Source organism: Melospiza melodia, chromosome 13 (assembly GCF_035770615.1).
Source record: "Melospiza melodia melodia isolate bMelMel2 chromosome 13, bMelMel2.pri, whole genome shotgun sequence".
Taxonomy (NCBI): domain Eukaryota; kingdom Metazoa; phylum Chordata; class Aves; order Passeriformes; family Passerellidae; genus Melospiza; species Melospiza melodia.
In genome coordinates, this window is record NC_086206.1 from 4,670,834 (window position 1) to 4,691,461 (window position 20,628).

The 20,628-nt window shown below is 41.1% G+C and overlaps 1 protein-coding gene across 2 annotated transcripts in view; it reads right to left on the reverse strand.

The window, feature by feature from the left end:
- Window positions 1-1,704: 1,704 nt before the first annotated feature.
- Window positions 1,705-20,628, reverse strand: part of LRP3 (LDL receptor related protein 3) — a 29,558-nt gene continuing 10,634 nt past the window's right edge. For both annotated transcript variants that reach the window (XM_063167650.1, XM_063167651.1), the window contains exons 3-7: window positions 16,649-16,787; window positions 7,761-7,969; window positions 6,392-7,478; window positions 3,930-4,062; window positions 1,705-2,538 (exon numbers count right to left, since the gene is read on the reverse strand). In XM_063167650.1, coding sequence (XP_063023720.1) covers window positions 1,732-2,538; window positions 3,930-4,062; window positions 6,392-7,478; window positions 7,761-7,969; window positions 16,649-16,787 — 2,375 coding nt within the window. In that variant the 3' untranslated portion in view covers window positions 1,705-1,731. The remainder of the gene's footprint in view (window positions 2,539-3,929; window positions 4,063-6,391; window positions 7,479-7,760; window positions 7,970-16,648; window positions 16,788-20,628) is intronic.

Sequence of the window (20,628 nt, forward strand, 5' to 3'; positions counted from 1 at the left end):
CTGGAATGCACAGTATGAAACCAATTTGCAATAGAAGAGGAAAAAAAATCACTTCTATTTAATTCTTCTGTATTACATTTTAGTAGGAAAAGTCCTATTCCTTGTTTTTTTCAAGGGAGTCTCTCAAAGAGTCCTAGTGAAAGATCCAGGGCAAAATATAGCCCATTTAAAGGAAAAAATCTGTGACACTTTGATGTAAATTGTTCACTGCAGAAGTCTGCCTCTACAGCCAGTAAAGTCCTGTGAGCAGCACAACTCAGGCCCACAGATGCCAAATTTCACAGGTTCAGTTAATAACTCTGCACAACCTGAATTCCCACAACAACAAAGAGGTTTTGGAGCACTCAGATATTTACAGAGCAGCAGCATCAACCTCCTGGTGACCTCCTTTAAAAAGCATTTTTGTGTGTCACTGTGTCAGGGGGAAACTGAAGAGCTCTTGTCAGAGCAGGGACAGTCTGGCCACCACAACAGGACCAAGCCATCACCCAGCAGAGTTCTGCCATTCTGCAGGGACTCCTTGTTATGCAATGCCACCTTCTTACAGGTAAATAACTTAATTACTTCTAATAACACTCTAAAAGCCAAAAAGGCACCAGTTTACATTTAAGTGTATACAATCTACAAAGTGTCAGCTTTAAAAATGGCACTGATGTATTTCAGTTCTTCAAAGGAAAAAAAAAAAAAAAAAACAAAAATAAAAAAAGCAAAATAACATTCTCTAAAAACAAACGATAAATAAAATTACTGGCTTATACATCTGCACTTAAGTAGCAGATTTACAAGCAACGTGTGAGACAGATTTAATTTCAAAATAAACCAGAAGTCTGATCCTGACCAAGGGCTCAGCACTTCTCAGTGCAGCCCCAAGGAGCTGGAAAGCCTCAGGGTCCTTCAGGCACTCTCAAAGTGGTACCAGCATACTCAGAAAAACACAAGGGAGGAGAGGACAAAGGGTAGAGAGGGAGGAAACAATTCTGCAACTCCCAACATCACCATGAAGAAAATGCAACACATGACAATGCCAGAAAGAAATATTGCTGCAACTAAGATTCAATGCACTCCACTCACACTGAACACTGCTACATTCTCCTTACAAAGCTTTAGTAGCTAAGACACCTGCTTTCATTCTGGGTATTCCACACAGAAAATGTGGATTTAGTGGATGCTTTAAGGTTCATATGGCCATCAAAACATTCCTGAAGGGAGCAAAAGAAGTGAGCAGTTTCCATAAGAGAGAAAGGGATTTTAATTCCTCCTAAGCATTTTAATTAAAATTATTTAAATTTTAATTAAATTATTATGCCTAAAAAGACAATGTTATTTGTAGCTTAGTACTCAGAGTTACAATGACTGGTGTCTGCCCCAGGTTCCAGCAGAGTTCTCTAGTTCAATAAGACCACTGAAAGGCAAAGAAACACTGAATGCAGAGTGAGTAAAAGTACAAAAGAAATACCAGAGGATGAGATGCCTCCAAACTGCAGTGACACATTGCTGTTCTCCCAGCCCCTAACTCACACACTGGCCTACTTCTGCCCCATTGCAGTTTCAGGAATAGCAACAGTGACATAAACGTGTCCCATTTAGCCCTGACTGCACTCTCTGTGGCATTAAAGCACACTCATTTTTAGTGAGCAAGTTGGGAGCACAGACATACCACCTACCATCGAAGTGCACTGCCACAGAAACAATGAAGCTACAAGATTTACATGGACAAAACAAAAATTTTTATTAGCAAACAAGTAAAGATTCATCATCACTGGTATTGTTCTCAGAGAGGGAAGTAGATGACTGTAACATTGGCACTTCCACAGAATGGCAACAAGCTGCATGAACACCCAAAGGCTCCTCCTGGTGTGAGTTAGGGCAACATTGGTTTTGTCCATTCACTTGGATATGAACATTCATAGGGCTGTCTGGATAACCAGACTCCCACTTTTTTAAGGGTAATCTACATGGATCTTCACTCAGTGGATGACTTCCACTTAAACTACTGTCCTCTGGGACAGTCCTCCTGGATACTGACCCTCCATGGATCGTTTCTGTAACACTTTCAGATAAAGGATCTCTGAAAGCCTTTCCTGTATCTGCTTTACTGCACTGCTTAAGCTCTCGGTCAGAGTCAGCACTTAAAGATTTATTGGTGTGTCCAGCCTCAGGCTCTGCATGTGCTGCTGTGCAAGTATTTGGCTGGAAGGTGCTGGAAGGCGACGGCTCTGTGATTTCAGTCTCTGGCTGCAGGCTGCTACATCCAGCTTCTTGTGGGCCCCTGGCCTGGCCGCTGGCCTCGGAGCCGGGTGCTGCTGGGGAAGGGGGAGGGCTCCGAGCAGTCCCAGCAGCACTGCTGATGATGCCATCGCCCAGCGTGGTCTGGGAGGTGCGGGCAGGAGTCAGCAGGGGGATCTGTCCTCTCGCCCGGGGCCTGTGGAACAGCCTGCTCCAGAGCCGGCCCAGGCGCCGGCGGGACGAGCCGCGCCGTGAGGAGTGGCGCCGCATCTGCCTGCGCATGGCCGTGCGGATGTTCTGCAGCACCGAGGCCTGCAACACACAGGAGAGACCGGCATTGCACAGCACTGCAGAGACTGCTACACCCTCCTCTCCCCGTGAATATCTCCACTTTGCCACAGTACTCAGACTCCATCCCTGTGCTTGCTTCTTAAATGTGTATTATCTAACAAACTATTGGAGAACACCAAATGTGGCATTCACATTCTCTCAACAGCGAGAGATCACTCTCTCTCCCATATTTTCTCCTGGAGAAGCTCAGAGAGAAGAAGAGAAAACAATTCTTATCCCTACTTGCTGCTCCTGTTGTTTTCGCACATGTGGAATATGTTATGGAGATTCTTTACCTGAAGGAATTTGGTAATTGGATTCTGGGGATGGTTGTTTATATTAATTAACCATAACCAATCACACAAAGCTGTGTTCTGGTTGTCTTGAGACAGTCACAGGTTCTTCTTTAGTATTCTTTGTAGTATAGTATCTCTTTAATATAATATAGTATTAATGTAATAGAATATAGTTTAATAAAGCAGTTATTATTTAATATAATAACTAATAATTTATTAGTTATAAGTTATTAATAAGTTCAGCTTTCTCAATCAATGGAGTCAGATGCCAACCATTCCCTGCATACTGTAACCAAAGACAGCTCTGCCTGTACCAAAAGACTCTCATAGATTTATAGAATGGTTTAGCTTGCAAGGGACCTTAAAGATCATCTAATTCCAAATTCCCTGCTGTGAACATCTCCCACTAGACCAGGCTGGTCAATGCCCCATCCAGCCTGGCCTTGAACACTACCAGGGAAGAGCAGCCACAAATTCTGTTCCTTACAGTGTTTCCTTTATGAGTTTCAGCTCTGCTTATCTGCCCAGGATGTTAATTTCCCACTGGAGTAACAAACTACAAGTGCTTTATCACATTAGGAACTGTATCTCAGATGGGTACTTCTGAACCATAAAGGAGTTTTCAGAATGACTTAGTGGCTTGCCAGTGTAATTTACCTATAAATGAAAACCAATCACTTTGGAAAATTAACAATTTTCCAAAAATCCTGCTATAGAGACTTTATTTTCTTATCATTTCAGGTGTATTTACACTTTCAGCTTGAAAAGCCTTTTTCTTCTATCTACTTTGTGACCTTTCTCTCTGTCTCTATTCATTCTGTCTTGGTGTACAGCAAAAGTGATTATCTCACTGCTGCTTCCCAACAAATACATTCAAAATATGTTCAAAATATATATTAAAAATATATATAAATGTGTTCAAAACTACCCACAGCAAGATCTGTGGCTCTTCAGCTCCATGTAACACATACACATTTTTATATTACTTCCATATAATTAGCCACTGAAATACAGTTCCAGATTGATTGTATCTAATTTATAGCAGTTTGGCTGCTGAAATATAAATTGTCTGCATACTTGTGATGCATTGTAGACAGGAAAGTCTTCCACAGGGGGGATGAGTCCTTGTGCAATCAGCTGGCCATAGGAAGGTGGAGCTTCCCTCCGCACAAACTCTGCCTCCAGCCGCGTCATCTGAGTCTCAAAGGCTCTGGAACAGAACACACAGAAAGCATGGAGCACAACAGAACACACAGAAAACATGGAGCACAACAGGACACACAGAAAACATGGAACAGAACACACAGAAAGCATGGAACACAACAGAACACACAGAAAACATGGAGCACAACAGGACACACAGAAAACATGGAGCACAACGGAACACACAGAAAACATGGAACACAACAGAACACACAGAAAACATGGAACAGAACACACAGAAAGCATGGAACACAACGGAACACACAGAAAACATGGAACAGAACACACAGAAAGCATGGAACACAACAGAACACACAGAAAGCATGGAACACAACAGAACACACAGAAAGCATGGAACACAACAGAACACACAGAAAACATGGAACTCAACAGAACACACAGAAAACATGGAACCCAATGGAACACACAGAAAACATGGAACTCAACAGAACACACAGAAAACATGGAACCCAATGGAACACACAGAAAACATGGAACCCAATGGAACACACAGAAAACATGGAACCCAATGGAACACACAGAAAACATGGAACACAATGGAACACACAGAAAACATGGAACACAATGGAACACAACAGAACCACACAGAAAACATGGAACACAACAGAACCACACAGAAAACATGGAACAGAACCACACAGAAAGCATGGAACACAACAGAACACACAGAAAACATGGAACTCAACAGAACACACAGAAAACATGGAGCACAGCAGAACCACACAGAAAACATGGAGCACAACGGAACACACAGAAAACATGGAACACAATGGAACACACCAGAACCACACAGAAAACATGGAACTCAACAGAACACACAGAAAACATGGAACACAGTAACAGCTTGTCCTGCCTCCCTCACACTAATGTATAAAAATGTTGCCACGTTTCTCTTCCCAGAGAAAAGCAAAGCACGATTCTTCCCAATAATATTTCTGGGTTTCATGTTCTCTGACCCTCAGAGAAAGAAAAAACAATTCTTATCTCATTTACTGCTCTTGTGTTGTTCACAAGTGGAATGCATTGTAGAAGATTGTTTACCTGAAGGGAATTGATAATTGGATTCTGGGGTGAGTGTTTGGATTCACTGACCAATTGGATCCAGGTGTGTCAGGACTGTCAGCTGACAGTCACGGGTGCTTGGCAGGTTCAGTTTAGATGTAATGCAATATAGTACAGAATAATACAGTATAATAAAGTAATTTATTAGCCTTCTGATAAGATGGAGTCCTCCTCATCATTCCTCTCCTTTGTCAGGGGCAAAAATATCTACTATATAAAAGCACTGCCAAAGGGCTCATGCTAGGAGTAAAACCACATGAAAATCTTATCAGGATACAAAAATAAACAAAAGGATGAAGACTACAGGGTATAAACATGAATTAATCAAACTAGCAAACTCTCTAGTGCAGTCTCAGGTTGGACACAGTGGCAACTGAAATTTTTTCAAGTGGCCAGTAATTGTTGTGCCAGTAACAGCAGTAACTTGTTCAGCTAGGGCCCAAAGGTTATTTTGGAAAAGACATTAAGAACTGGAAACAATCACACAACAGGGCAGCTTGCAGTGCAGAGAGGTTTGCCAGTCCTGCCAGAACAGAGGCACTGAAGTTCCCACCTTAGCACAGCAGCTCTTTTGCAGGTCCTTAATCATGCAGATTTGATCAAGAGAGAATGTAAAGCACACTGTTTAAAAACACAGTGTTAGCAGCACAGCACAGGGCTGATGCAGGTGAGGAGATGGGAACCAGAAAGTCCCTTATGAATCCTGCAAGGCAGAACCCACTTCTCCCAGGCAAAGAAACACACACTACACCCAGAATGAGGCACACAGAACCAGGGGAAAGGGGCACAGCTTATACCATGGACAACACCCACTGAGAATAGGCCCCATCAGAGCAGGACATTGCTTTAAGCAGAACTGAGACCTGGAGTATTTGGGGAGGGATGAATGGCTGTTCAGATTCAGTGAAGACTTCACTGAAGCAGTTCAGCATTCAGTTTTTGGCAGGGGCAAGGGGTTTGTTGCAAGGGGATGAGAAGGAAAAGGCAGATGAGGTCACAAACAGATTCTGCCATACTGCACAATAACCATGTACTTCTCACAGACCACAGAAGAGCTGCTATTTCCACTCACTACTTCCAGAAATCTTCTCTGAGCCTAATGCAGTGAAAACTATTTAGCTGTCACCAGGTCCTTGGATTTGATTTCATAGCATTTTGCAAATTCTCTGGTTAAGAACTGCCTCTCTTTTCCTTTTGACAAAACAGTAAAAACTACCACAGCTATAAAAACATCAACAAAGCAAAACAATTACCTGTACTCCCTGGTCCTCAGAGAATATAATTTAAATGCACAACCCAGTGCTATGACTAGCAGCAAGCCACACACAAGACTGCCAATGAGGGCAGCTGTGATGACCTTCCTGGGGACAATCACCAGGCAGTTACGCTCATCACTTCCATCCTGGCAGTCTTCTTGCCCATCACAGCGCCAGGTCTCAAAGATGCACAGATTTGTCCCACAATGGAAATTTCCTGGCTGGCAAGTAAAGCAGTTTTTTTCATCTGAGCCATCTGGACAGTTCTTCTGGTTATTACAGCGGTCAAGTATTGAGTAGCAAAGCCCACTGTTTCCTTCACATGGGTATTCATTCTTCTGGCAGGCAGGACAGTTCTCCTCATCCTTGCCATTGGGACAATGCCACCAGCCATCACAATGCTGCTTATCTGTGAAACACTCCTCATCACTTCCACAAGGGTGCTCCCAAGGCAGGCAGTACCCTTTTACCTGATAGGTTGCATTGAATCCATGGCCAGTGCTCTTGGAGCGGGCATGGTACGAGACAGTGAGCTGGCCCTTGGACGACTCCACACTCACAGAGTGCCTGTTGTTGTGGTGTGAGAATGTCTGCATTAATTTATCACCTCTCTCTCCAATGCCATCATACACCTTCACATAGTCGTTGTAGCCCAGCTGCAGGTCGAGCTGCAGCAGCACGTGCCGGTTGTCCTGCGTGTCCACGTACCACGTGCAGCGAAGGTCTGACCTGCTGTGGTCTGCACGGAACAAGTCTGGGGAAGCAAAAGATCCATAAAAATTCCCCAGCCTTTTGCCACAGGAAAGATCAGGACAATTATCTTCATCAGAACCATCCCCACAGTCTTTAACTGAATTACACCTCAGCTCATTTGGCAAGCATTTGGTGGAGTGCCCTGTGCTGCACTGGAACATTCCTGAGGGGCAGATGCTGGATGGAGGGTCTGTTGGGGGAACAGTGCAATTCTTCTCATCTGAGTTATCACCACACTCATCCATGGAATTACACTTCCAGGTACTGGGAATACACTTCCCATTTGCACAGTGGAATTCATCTGACTGGCACGCAGACTGACCTATCTTTCCTGTGAAAGAGGACAAGGAGGAACAAAAATCAGTTTGAAAACTTTTGGAACAATCTGATACCGTTTTTCAACATCTACTACCATGCATGTCACAAGCTAATTAGTCAGGCCAGTACACTTCAGCAACACAGTTAAAAAGCCACATGTAAATAATATCAGTTACCACACCAATACCTTACAGTCATCAACGGCCCAAGATGCTTGTCAGAAAAAAGTACTCCTGTCTTGCAAGTTTTGCCAGAGAGAGTATGAATTGAAGTCAACAAACCCCCAAGATTTTACCTCTAATATAAGAAAGGCGAAATCCCTGAGCCTGTCCTGAGCTTGATGCATCTGAGTGAAAAAATATCCACACATGGTCCCTTGCAGAGATGAAAGATGGAGGTATGGAAGATCCACACACTTTGTACTCCTCCCTCTTGGAAGATGGGCCAATCATCAACCAGTCTACTGCACACTTCTGAGAGTCTTCCAAATCAAAGTTCTTAAAACTGTTCAGAACAAAAGAAAGCACAAGTTACAAAAAGGACATGTATCTAGAACAAAAGCTAAAAGAGAAAGAACAGACTCTAATGGCTGACTTTCTGCATCAAACAGTGCTGACATAAAGGTAACAACTCAAAGATAATGAAATACTTTTTATATACCACCCTGAGTATACAGAAACAAAGCACATCCCTTAATCTGAAAAAGCACCCATGTCACAAGCATAAACATCACACCAAAGTAGCTCCAAAAGCTGAAACAGTGAAGTCCTCTTTTACTCAGTCCTTAAACAAAACTGCTTCCTAAAATACAGACAGGAGGAAAAGCAAAATTCTAGAATACATTATACAGAAAATAGATAAATTTCACTAGTCATTTCCAACTGTACAAGTTATGAAACTAGGGATGACAGGGTTGACCACTGTCTTGAAAAAAGAACAATTGAAAGCAGTACAAAGAATCCTAAAGGGCTAAGTATGAGAGACAAATCCACTCTGTGAGCCAGGGATGGGTAAGGAGAGACCAAGAAGAGAATAGGGGTGGAAAGGGAACCTAAAATCTAACACCATTATGATTTAATTCAAAGATTAAAATATTCTCTTTCTGGGAGTGCAAGTTCAGAGCAAACAAGACTAGAACACAGTCAAATTTCTAACCCTTGTGCTGAGACAAGCCAAGTGATTATTCAATAGTGGCTGATCTGGTGCAAAGAGTTTGCAGTCTGACTGTTTGCAGGACACTGAACACAACTGGATAATAATCCCTACCTGTGCCTCAGGAACCATATGTGGTATTTGTTGTCTGATGAAACAGACTGCATTTGTATGCAGCAATCTGCAATGACAACAGCAGATTGCAGACTGCACAGAAAAGCATACTCATTAGGAAAGGGCACACTGTTCAGAACACTTAGAAATGAATTTTGGTCCTTTTTTATGTAACTCAGCTACACCAAATTAACTTGGGAGAAGCTGTCCATACTCCATGCAAATATCTAGACAGAATTTTCCAAAAGGCAGAAAAACTTGCAAAATACAGGTCTCCTTCCCTAAATGATTTTTCACAAAATCAAAGACAAATTCCTTGAAAAAGATAATGGAAATAATTTTCTGATATCAATGTGTATTCACAAAAGGCTGTCAATGCCTGCCTGATCTTGACCTTTGAAGCTGAAAAGGAAAGAACAGCAAATATATAAACTAGCTGATTCATTTAGGCAGGAGACAGCCTACCCACACCTCTAGGTCCTGCCAAATACATTGGCTTAATAACTCTCAAAAAAAATGTTATCAGCAAGAGCATGAGAAGTAAGAGAACACCGAAAGTGATAAGTTAAAATGGAAATTAGGAGATGACAAACAACATATGTGCAAGGACATTCCACCCAGAAATGTCCTTCCTCCTCTAACTCTTTCTCCCACCAACCTCTGTGTGTCTTCCCAGCTGTGAGGAAATATTCCCACAGCACTTAATTCTTTGCTATAAGCAATCCCATCAAGCTTCTGAAACCAGCATATTTTGCAAGGAAGTTTTAGATGACTGTGCAGCCAAAATAAAAAGATTTAAGTACTCAGCCATTCAAAGATAAACCAGAGCATTTCTGTTACAGGTGTTCTGCATAAAATGTTTTTAATGACCAAGAAGTGAACAGCCACTGCACCATGAAAGGGAATTATCCAAAGCATCAGGGAAGCTATAGGTACTCACATAAAGTTTGTTTGTTTTGTGAGATGTGAGCCAGCATTACTGAGCTACCACAGCAGTTTTGCTCTCTGTGACTCATTTTGGCACCACACATCATGCAGGGTTTCTGTCATCTCCTTGGAGGATTGTTCATAGGAATTTTTTAATGAAAACTTTTTGACTAAGTGTTAGAAATATCCATCTGCCCAACAACAGAAGGTTTTAAGGAAAAAGAATAGTCACTAAATCAAGAAATTGAAACTCAAAACTGGGAAGGGGGGGGGAGGGAATGACTAAAAAAGTTCTTTTTGTATGTTACAAACAAGTTCATTTACTACATCTTTTGGTGCTTGACTTTTGTAGTTATTTTAGATGTTCCATGTAGTTACTTTAGATGTACCTTAGAGATGCCAACAAATTGTTCTCCTATCTTACCCAGCTCCCAGCACTCCCACTGGGTCCCACAGCCACTCATTTTCCTTGCTCTGTTAAAAAGAGCTACTTTTGTCTATCAAGTAAATAATTCAGCCATAGCATGGTTACACAACACAGACTGCACAACCCAAGGGGAGAATTTGCCTATGCAATAAGCTGTCTATAACTTACTTTTAAAAGCACTTCTTTCTAGAAAAAAAAAGAAAAATATTTAACACTTTCAAGATTCATGCAGAGGAAGAGTACAGAAAAGTCAGCCACATGCACATACCTTGTTTACAAACTCCTCTGCAGGTGACAGCAGTACCCTCACGAGGCTGCATTTGTGTACAATTAATACCTTTAACTTGCACCTTGGAAATGTAGTACTGTACATTATTAATAAACAGGGGGGTTTTTGGTTGTGGAAGAGGAACAACCTTTAGTTCCAGCTTCCAATGCAGAAGGCCAGGCATACAGAGGATAACAGATTTTCCTGAGTGTCACTTATGGATCTCAGATTCAGAGCAGAATCCCACATTTCTTCACTGACAAATCCAAACTTCAGCCACAGAGTACAAGGGTGATGAGGCAGAACAGACTTGCAAGGAAACACTGTGTTTAAAGATTCCCCAAGAACAGCAGGCCTCTCAGAGATACACAAGCTACTGGAAAAAATGCCTTGCTATTCAAAAAGGGAAATACAGAATATTCACAAGAACAAACGCTGCTACAAAAACAAACATCTTAATCCCAAGTGCCCAAAAGTTTCAAACACAATTTCTCTGTGTTCTAGTTCTAATGTGAAGTTTTATGTGTAATAGATACCACAGCAGTTAGTTTCTTCTGCTAAGAGACAAAGCAAAGTCAAAGCAATTATGTTCTCCCTTATGCAAACTAATCAACAGATGTATTTTCAACAAACTTTCCTTTGATTAAGGCATTGTCACTATTTCAGCACCCTTTTAAGTTATACCCCTACTAGAAGCATATTTTTCCTCATTTACACTGATGGTGATTTTACAAGACAAAAGCATTATATACTTGAACAAGCCCTCACCACAAAAAAAAAAAAAAACACTATCTTCTAAAGAAATATGAAAACAATTTGAATACATACGTTTGCACTTGTAAGTATATATATATAATATATAGTATATATAATATATATACTATATATATATATTATTATTATATAGTATATATATATAGTATATATAATTTGGCTTCACTTCATAATGTATTTGTGACAAGGTTTTGTGTCAGAGGTTTCTGCCATTCTGCTCTGACATTAATGATTTATTTTAGCCAAGACTCCTGAATACTGCACTCAGCCTCTATTGCTTTACTTCTTTCATCATCTCTAATTAGATCTAGAGCTGCTCTGTTATATCCTCTGAAGAATAACTTAATCCTGCTAGCCACAAAACATTTATTTATTCAGCTGAGCTTTGTCAAACTGGAATGCAAATTTTTCTGTCAAAAGGATTGAATGAGTATTGGTATACAGTGGAAATACAGGACAAAGACTTGTGCTTGTACTGCTTGTAGGACTACACAGCCACTGTACAGTCTTTGGAAAAGTACTCAAGCCTGTAGTTACTGATCTTGAGGGAAGTCCCAGACCTTTTGCATCAAAAACCTACATTTTCTGTGACTGAAAGAAGAAGCAGGAGCCATACTGAAACAGAGAGTACTCATTTGTAGCATCATCCATATCTCACGCAGCACCAGCCAGTGCCACAGTATTTTTAAATACTTTGGGCAGGGAAGCACAGGATTTGAGAGGAAAAGCAAAGACACTCTGCTCAGTCCCTAATCCTCCCCAGCAAAGCCCTCTGACAGTTCTGCAGGAGTGGAACAGGGACCCAGGGGTGATCCTACCATGCAAACTGCAGGGCACAGGGTGTTAAATAAACTCCATTCCAGCCCTACCCCCCTGCTCCAGACACCCCCTCCACCCCAGGGCTTCACTAACAGAGCAAAGCTCCCCTGCCTGGTGATAAATGCACCCTTGGCACCTGGTGATAAAGGGAACACAACCTGCCTTTCCTCAAGGCTTTATTTCCTCTCCACAAGCAGAGCACACAGCCCTAGTGCACAGGGCAGGGAGAGGAAAAGCAGTAAAACATTGGTATTTCCAGCACCAGAACTACAATGGAAACAAAATGCAACACCCATCACAGAACATCTTTTAAAATGGCCTGGCCTTCGGCTGCTCTCACTGCTACCTGTGGATCTCCCAAACAATACAAGAATGTAGAAAGAGACTGGTGTACAAGATCAAAATGACTGGATCAAAATTTTGCAGGTTTTGTTTCTCCTGTGTGACAGTGTTCACAGGGGTTTTCAGGTGAGGGAAGAGATGAGAATGTTGACTCCATGCTCAGAAGGCTTGATTTATTATATATATATATATATATATATATATATATATATATATATATATATATATATAATATATATATTACATTAAAACTACACTAAAAGAATAGAAGAAAAAGTTCTCCTCAGAAGGCTAGCTAAGAATAGAAAATAAAGAATGATAACAAAGGCAGCTGCCTCACACTCTCTTTCTGAGCCAGCTGACTGTGATTGGCCATTAATTAGAAACAACCACATGAGTCAATCCCAGATGCACCTGTTGCATTCCACAGCAGCAGATAATCATTGTTTACATTTTGTTCCTGAGGCCTCTCAGCTTCTCAGGAGGAAAAATCCTAAGAAAGGATTTTTAATGAACAGATGTCTGGGACACTCCTGAAAGATGCTATTGTCTTGCTCTTGGAATGTCTCTTCCACATTTTTACAGAGAAGTACAACAATAACCAATGAAACACTGAAAGTATTCAGAATTTGAGGATCAGAACAACCCAGTGTGAACCGAGAAATGCAGCACTGAATTCTGCAGAAATCAGTAAACTCATCTGATTCTTTTTCCAGTGAAATGACACTGAAATAGAAGTTTCCAACTGTAAACAGACCTCCAGGAGTTCACAGGAAATTACTGTATTAGTCATATACATCAGTTTTTGCCTATGTACTCACATGAAGGAACAGCCTACCATGGTGTCTTCCTATTATCTATTTTTACATTGCTGGAAAGTATTTCATTAAACCAGACTACCATAAACACACATTAATAATCTATACATATGAGAAAAATGTGCTTTCTGCAAAACTAATGCTTAGCAGAGCTTAGTTTTTTGCCATCTGCACTGAAAGGAACAGCAGCAGCTAGGGAAAAGAAAGTACTTCTATAAATAATGTAGGGAATTCTCCACAACCCTTTCAGTAATTTAGGCACGAGGGACTACAGATTAAAGAAAAAGAAAGCTTTCTTAGTAACTGGGAAAGGACAAACATGGGATGCAAAATCTGAATGAAAGCAATTAGTAAATAAATAAAAAAGTAAATGTCCAATTTAGCCCTCTCAACTAATTTTAAAATTGGAGAATAAATATTATAGATAGGTCAGTAAAGCACAGTCCCAGAATAAAACCAACCAATTCAGGAAAAAGGTTATTTCTATTTGCCAACTTCTCACAGAAAGTGTAGACTGTGAACAACTGATGACTTAATTGGCTCATTAAAAACTCCTGCTTAACCACTGAAGCACAAGGACCTGAAGTCAGGAGAGCTCCATTCCCCTCCCAGCTCCCAAGCAGCAGCTACTGCATGACCTTAGACAAGAGACACTGCCTAGTAGGGGCTATTTCCTCAAGTAAATAGCTATTGTGAGGTTTTCTCCAATTAATGTCAACTTCTGAAACACTATGAATTTGGTACACAGATTGTGAAGCAGTGCCTTTAACTCTTCACACAATTACAGACCAGCAAGAATACATGAACAGGCCTCAATTTTATGCAGAAATTGAAACTCAAATGGTATCTGACAATTTCTTTTTTACAAAGCCACTGAAGTGAAAGCCAATGAAGGTGATCCCCTCACCTCAATTAATAAGAGACAGCTTGAGTGGGCCACTAAGGAGATTGCTTTTCAATACTCTTATCTTGAATTCTGAACATGGAGAACATTTTACTTGCAGTCCCCTAAATTCCAGTAATAAAATAATAAATTTATACTCCACCCACACCAGGGTTAATTACAACCATCAAGTAACAGCAACTGCTAAACAATTTTCTTCCATAGCTGTGAGGAAACATAAACCTATAAAGGCTGTAAATGATGGTACAGAGGCAGTTACTGCATATGATGTGTTTATATGATCTGACATGGTTTTATGTAATCCTCTGTGAAAAGAAGGACAAAAATAGAGAAAATGGGTGGGAAAATCAAATAGTTTCCAAAACAATAACTAGCAACTGATCAGTGAATTTAAAGAAACATAACATAGTTCTGGAAAACAGTGGCTATAGGCTTGTTCACAGTCTCAATAGAACCATTCCATCAGACACATGGACTTGAAAGAAAGTACTGAAATATGCATACAGAGTGGTATAAGCACAAAGAACATAAACTTCCTGTTCATGGGAGAGCTCCCTCAAGGATTCATAAAAATTAAACTATAAAGCAAAACAATAGGCATGGAAATGTGAGGATATGAAGAAAACACATGAAAGACAGACATTAAGACATAGCTTCTAAAGGAGATGGACACAGAAGCCAGGATCTTACACACACATGTAGGTCTGGTCACTGTTCTACTGAAAGCTGCTGAAAAATAGGTTTATAAAAATAACCACCAAGTGCAAACAGTTTAGAAAAAAAAATACTTTCAATTGCAATTTTATCCCTTAATGACTCCTGCTGTATCTCATTTTATATTTCTCTTATATAACACTGCTGTCTTGCTGTCAACGAGAATTCAAGATCAAAGGAAGTGCATACTGTGTAACATAGCACAAAGGAGATGGGCTTTTCTGAAACCTTTCAAAATGCAGATGTTAGCACAACAACTGTGTTTGATTTTCCTAGGAAAATTTAAAAAGCCACTCTTATGCCCTTACCAACACATTGTTAGAATAAGAAGCATACCCAGCTGGAAAGCAGAAACATGTTTGCATTTGAAACCTCCCAGCCCAGGCAAGTCAGCTCCTTCTTTTACATCCCTGCTGTTGCAAGGGCAACAGCCTTGTCAAGGAATCCTCAGATAATATTTTGCATTTCATACCCTGGAGTGAGTCATTCCAAGCACATTCATAGTCCCAAACACACCACCACAACACATCCCTGGGATGTAAACACATTGTTTCTATTGTTTGCATGTGCAGAGGAGGGCAGGATATGGCTGTGCATCCAGTGAGAGAAAACAAACCCATTCAGAAATCTTGCCATTCATATTGCTGTGCACATATCTAAACTGTGCACACATTATTACCAGCTGCCACACCTCATATGTTGTTTCTCCAGCCTGTTACACTCACAGCTGCAGAAGGGAGTTCTAATTCTAACTGGAACTCTGGGACATTTTCACAGCCTAAACTGCAGCATTATTCTCCAGAGCCAAGTCCTGTCTCTCATTTGTCTGCTTTCTCAGCTTCCAACAATTTCTACTTTGAAACAAATTGCCCATATCCAATGTAGTGTAATGGGGTTTAAATGCATGTTTCTATTTATGAATGTCAAATGCTGGCAGGTATTTACTTCATGACTTCTGATGAGTAGTTCCTATTTTGAACTACGGATGGTGGAGCCTTCCTATTTTCCATCTGTGGCAGATTTGTTTTCAATTTCTGAGCATCTGCACTTGAAGAGGTTTTGCAACCCTTTTAAGCAGCTGAGCAAAGAATGAGCAGATGGTGTCAAATGTAACAGTGCTAAAACCCCCCAAAAAACTTTTCCTAGGTTTTATTTTTTAAGTAAGAAATTATTGGCTTATGATGGATCCCACCACTAGCCCAGAGAAATCAGGCACATTCACACTATGCTCATTTTATACCCTAAACATTCTTAACAAACCATTTACAGTACATTTTAGTCTTTATTGAAGAGCATTTTTCTAGAATTGAGCTGAAATTGTACCACAAATGCTAACTATTATATGATTTGTTGGAAATAAATATTAAGCAGAAAAGCATGTATCTTTTGGTAAACAAGTAACAATAAGCAATAATTATCTTCAACTGTCTATTAAACATAACACCATTTCAAGACATTGGTGAAAATGCTAATTTTTTTCTAAAAATTTTACATGCCCACTGAAGCTGTTGCAGGTTTTTTAGCCTTATATATATATTGCTGTTTCCCACTCCCTCAAATGTCAGGGCTATATGAAATCTCACACAGGCATTGTGAAGATAAATACAATAACAGACTACAAGTGACTTCTGTAATCACAGATGTCAGGAGCAGCCTACAGAAACAAGCCACAGTGAAGCATTTTTAATTAGAGAGAGGTGCCCAACCTAGAACCATGTTCCAGGGTAACCAATAAGCCACAGTGAAGCATTTTTAACTAGAGAGAGGTGCCCAACCTGGAACCATGTTCCAGTGTAACCAATTTCAGCTCTCTTTGATCAGTCAGTGGCTCTGAACACAGCCTCACATTGGTGTACCAGGTAAACTCCCATTTTGTTTTGTTTCAGCAAAGCAGTGCTTTACCTCCACAAATATCCAGCCATACCTAATTGTGATCATATCTCCATGATCTCCTTGGATGTACCAGCTGCAGTTTATGGCTGGAGGATAGTTGGATGGCCAGGAAGGGCTGTAGATGACTCCCCGTCTCTCTGTGTGCTGTTCCAGCTCTCCACTGCAAGCAGCTGTTAATAAAGGGAGAAAAATAATATTATTAATGCTTTGACTAATCAACAATTCATATTAGCTTCAAGAGCTTTCATCAGTTTCTGGAGACTGCAGACATATGAGAGTGAACAGTTTTATCCCCTTACTGCTCTCTTCCCTGCCCTGTTTTTTAATTAAGACACCCACACCAAGTGTAGGTAAGCATAACCTGCATTTCAATGCAGGACCAATCAATAATCTTGTATGAATCTACCACAGGCTACAATCAATATTACTGCATGGATTGCCAAGAGGATGTAATACAGAAATCCTTCTGACCAGCCTCCAAAGCCCAGGCAGGTCACCCAGCAAGTGAAGATGATCTGTATTAACTGTAAAGTAACTAGGAACTCATTTTGTTGTGCCATGTTTCTGGCCATGCTGTTTATTCTCTTAACCACATGAAGAGTTTGTAAGGGTTAACAAAATATCACCACCCACCACACCCCCACACCTCCCACAATAAAGTAAACTGCAATCTAATGTTAAATGTTTTCACTGAACATTACTAAAGTACTCTAAATTCCTTCTGAACCCACATAGATGGGAAAAAATTCAAGACAGGGAAAGGAGCAAACAAGGCCAAATAAAGCTCAGCATTTTCAAAGCACATTTAGTTCTTCCTATGGAAAACAGCAGGCTTTATCAAATACTTTTAATTTGTAATTAAGCAATTCAAAAATGAAAATTAAATGTTCTGAGGACAAGTTGAAAAGCTGTTCTGATAAGAAAACATACTCCAAGCAGATTACATGAGGGAAAATTCTCTGCAATGCAATAGCTATTCTGAACATTCTCCAAAAATATTATTTAAACTATTTTTAAAACAAATTACTATCTAGAGCATGACTTGTGGACTGCAGCTGAATATTTCATTTTTGAAAGAAGCTTACATTCTTGTAGCTGAAAAATACAGAAAGGGAAAAAAAAGATTGCCTATACCTTGTCACCTCATCCACACACACATCCAAATACACTGCATTATAAATGAGAGATTTACAGTATTGCTTGAAATCCAGCCACACAAATACACCACTTGCAGTTCCCAGCTGGGATCGGATTTAGCTGCACTGGAGGGGTGGAGGAAGGGGTACCAGCACAGCTGCCTGGCTGCAGTCAGGTCAGGTGGCAGGGCTGCAGCACATCCCCTCAGGAACCTAGGCTGGCACTGCTCTGTTTGTTCACAGTGAGCACTTCTGAAGTGAGAGCCACAGGAATACAAAAAGCACCAGGTGAGTAACTTACCTGAGGCAAAACATAAAAATGCTATTATTTTTACTCTCCAGGTAGAGCATTGCACTGAAATACAAGTATATAATTTCTACTAGTTTCAAAGGCCACAAAAGCATACAGAATACATAAATACATGAAAATATCTATTTCCAAACAAATATTTTGCAGTAATGAAGTTACAAAAACAAGAACAAGATTTTTGCCATCACATTTCTAAAACCAGAGCAGCTCCATGCCAGCTGCTGGCAAATACTGAGATGCAGGTGCCATTACAGAATTATAAAAGAAATTTAAGATCCACAGGACTTTCCAACTCCAATTCTCAGTTTCTTTAGGTCCATAGCTGTGCTCCTCCACATACTTGTTACTGCATCAACATATCACAGCAGCAGAGGACCAAGAGCTAGCAAACACATAAAGGAGCTGCAAAGGCTGCATCTCCTAACTGCCAGGTTAATAACACTTCAAAATGGGAAGGAAACAGAAAGTGAAAGAACAAATACAGCAGACAGCACTATCGAGAAGCTTCCAGTGACACCTGTGCAAATATTTCTGCTGTCCTTTTACCATATTATGTTTTGGATTAATATCCCTTATTCATAGTACTTGCAATAAAAAAAAGACTTAAAATTACACAAAACTGATTTAGTTTCTATTCTGAGGAAGTCCCACTGACAGGCTGATGGCTCTGCATGAGCACTTCCACTCATCCACACACATCCATCAGTGTAGTTAGGGGAACTATTATTGTCCCAAATACTTGTTTCTCAGTTTTAGGAAGTAATTACAAAGATTCTGAGCAATAGTTACTTAAGTATCCCAGCTTTTCTGAAGTAATATCACTACATATTTTCCTTTTGGAATACCATTGTTTCCTTATGTAGAGGATCTTCTGTAACATCACAGTTCAGGTCTTCAGTGAGAAATGCTTTTTCTTACTAACACTGCACATCTGATATAAAAGTGAGGCAAGAAAAAAACAAGTGACAAAAGAAACAGATTCTTCCTTTCACCAGAAGAACTGTAGCTGTGCAAATCTAAGGACATAGCAAGGAAAGGGCTGCACTGACACTATGTGCCATTTTTGGCAGCTCCTCTGACAATGGCAATTGTTGCCAATACTTTACCACGGCCTTGGCCCCTCCGACACAAATCAAGCTTTTCAGACTTGTCCTACTCAAAATCAAAAGGACAATTGCTTAGCTCTTGCAAAGGGTCCTGATCTGAATGGACCACAAATCTGAATTAATATCTGTTTTGGTTTAAGATGATTTAAAGGAGAAGCATCTGGGTCTAGCTATCTCCCTCAGGGATCAAAATAAGCAATGAATGTAAGTAGATTAAATGAGAAAACAACCCTTTACTAACAAGCAGAATAGCAACAGTCAGAAACTGTGGCTGAGACAGTTTAGTCAGAGAGAGAGAAACAGAGAACTTTCCCAGGCATCGTCCTGGGGAAGTTGTGGGAAGCTCAAAGAAAAGAATTAAAACAATTCTTATCTCAAGTCTGTACTCCTGGTGTTTGTGAAAACATGTGGAATGTTGTATGTGATGTTTATGGACAACAAGGTGTTGTTCCTAATTAAACCAATTGTGAGAGGGGTGTTGTTTGAGAACCAGTCAGGCTTTGGGTGAACAATCCTGCCTATAAATATCTGAAGTTCCTAACAAAGTTTCACTTGATGCCTCCTGAGTTTCAGCATCAATGTCATTGCTTCTCACCATTCCTAATCCAACAACGACAAGAAACAACAGCAAATAACGACTGAATATAAAACTGCTCAACCCTGCGGACTCCCCAAAACAAAAAGAGACCCCAAACAAAAATTGCCAGGCACAGCCCCCAAGGTGGTGCCCTGGATTTCGAGCAAGCAAAGGGGAAATGGTGTCAGTCTTCTCCCCACCGCCCCGCTCCGTTCTCCTATCCCTCACTGGGCTTATCTCCTGTGGGCTGAGCCCTGCCTGACGTTCTGAGGGTTCAGGGCTGCCAGCTCACGGAGGGCACCTGTCCCGCGGCAGGCAGGGGCGGTCAGAGGGCGGCTGGGCAGGGTGTGCTCGGCTGGCAGCGGCTGGAACCGCAGCGGGCGGCAGCGCCCTGAACTCCCGGGGTCGGGACGGACCGACAGACACCAGGGCTGGAAATGGCTGATGGCTGCTGCCTCTCAGAAGACACCGAGCTTGGGGCTAGAAACGGCGTCGCTGCAGCTTCCCTTATCTCCGAGCCCGCCACCGTGAGGGGCAGAGAGGCTGCTCGGGCAGCTCTGGAACAACGCGCCAAAGCAAACTCGCACACACCATTCACAGACACACAAACTGGCACACACCACACACAGACACAGACACACAAACTAGCACACAACACACACAGACACAAACACACCGCTCACAGACATACAAACTGGCACACAACACACACAGACACACAAACTGGCACACACCACACACAGACACAGACACACAAACTGGCACACACCACACACAGACACACAAACTAGCACACAACACACACAGACACAAACACACCGCTCACAGACATACAAACTGGCACACAACACACACAGACACACAAACTGGCACACAACACAC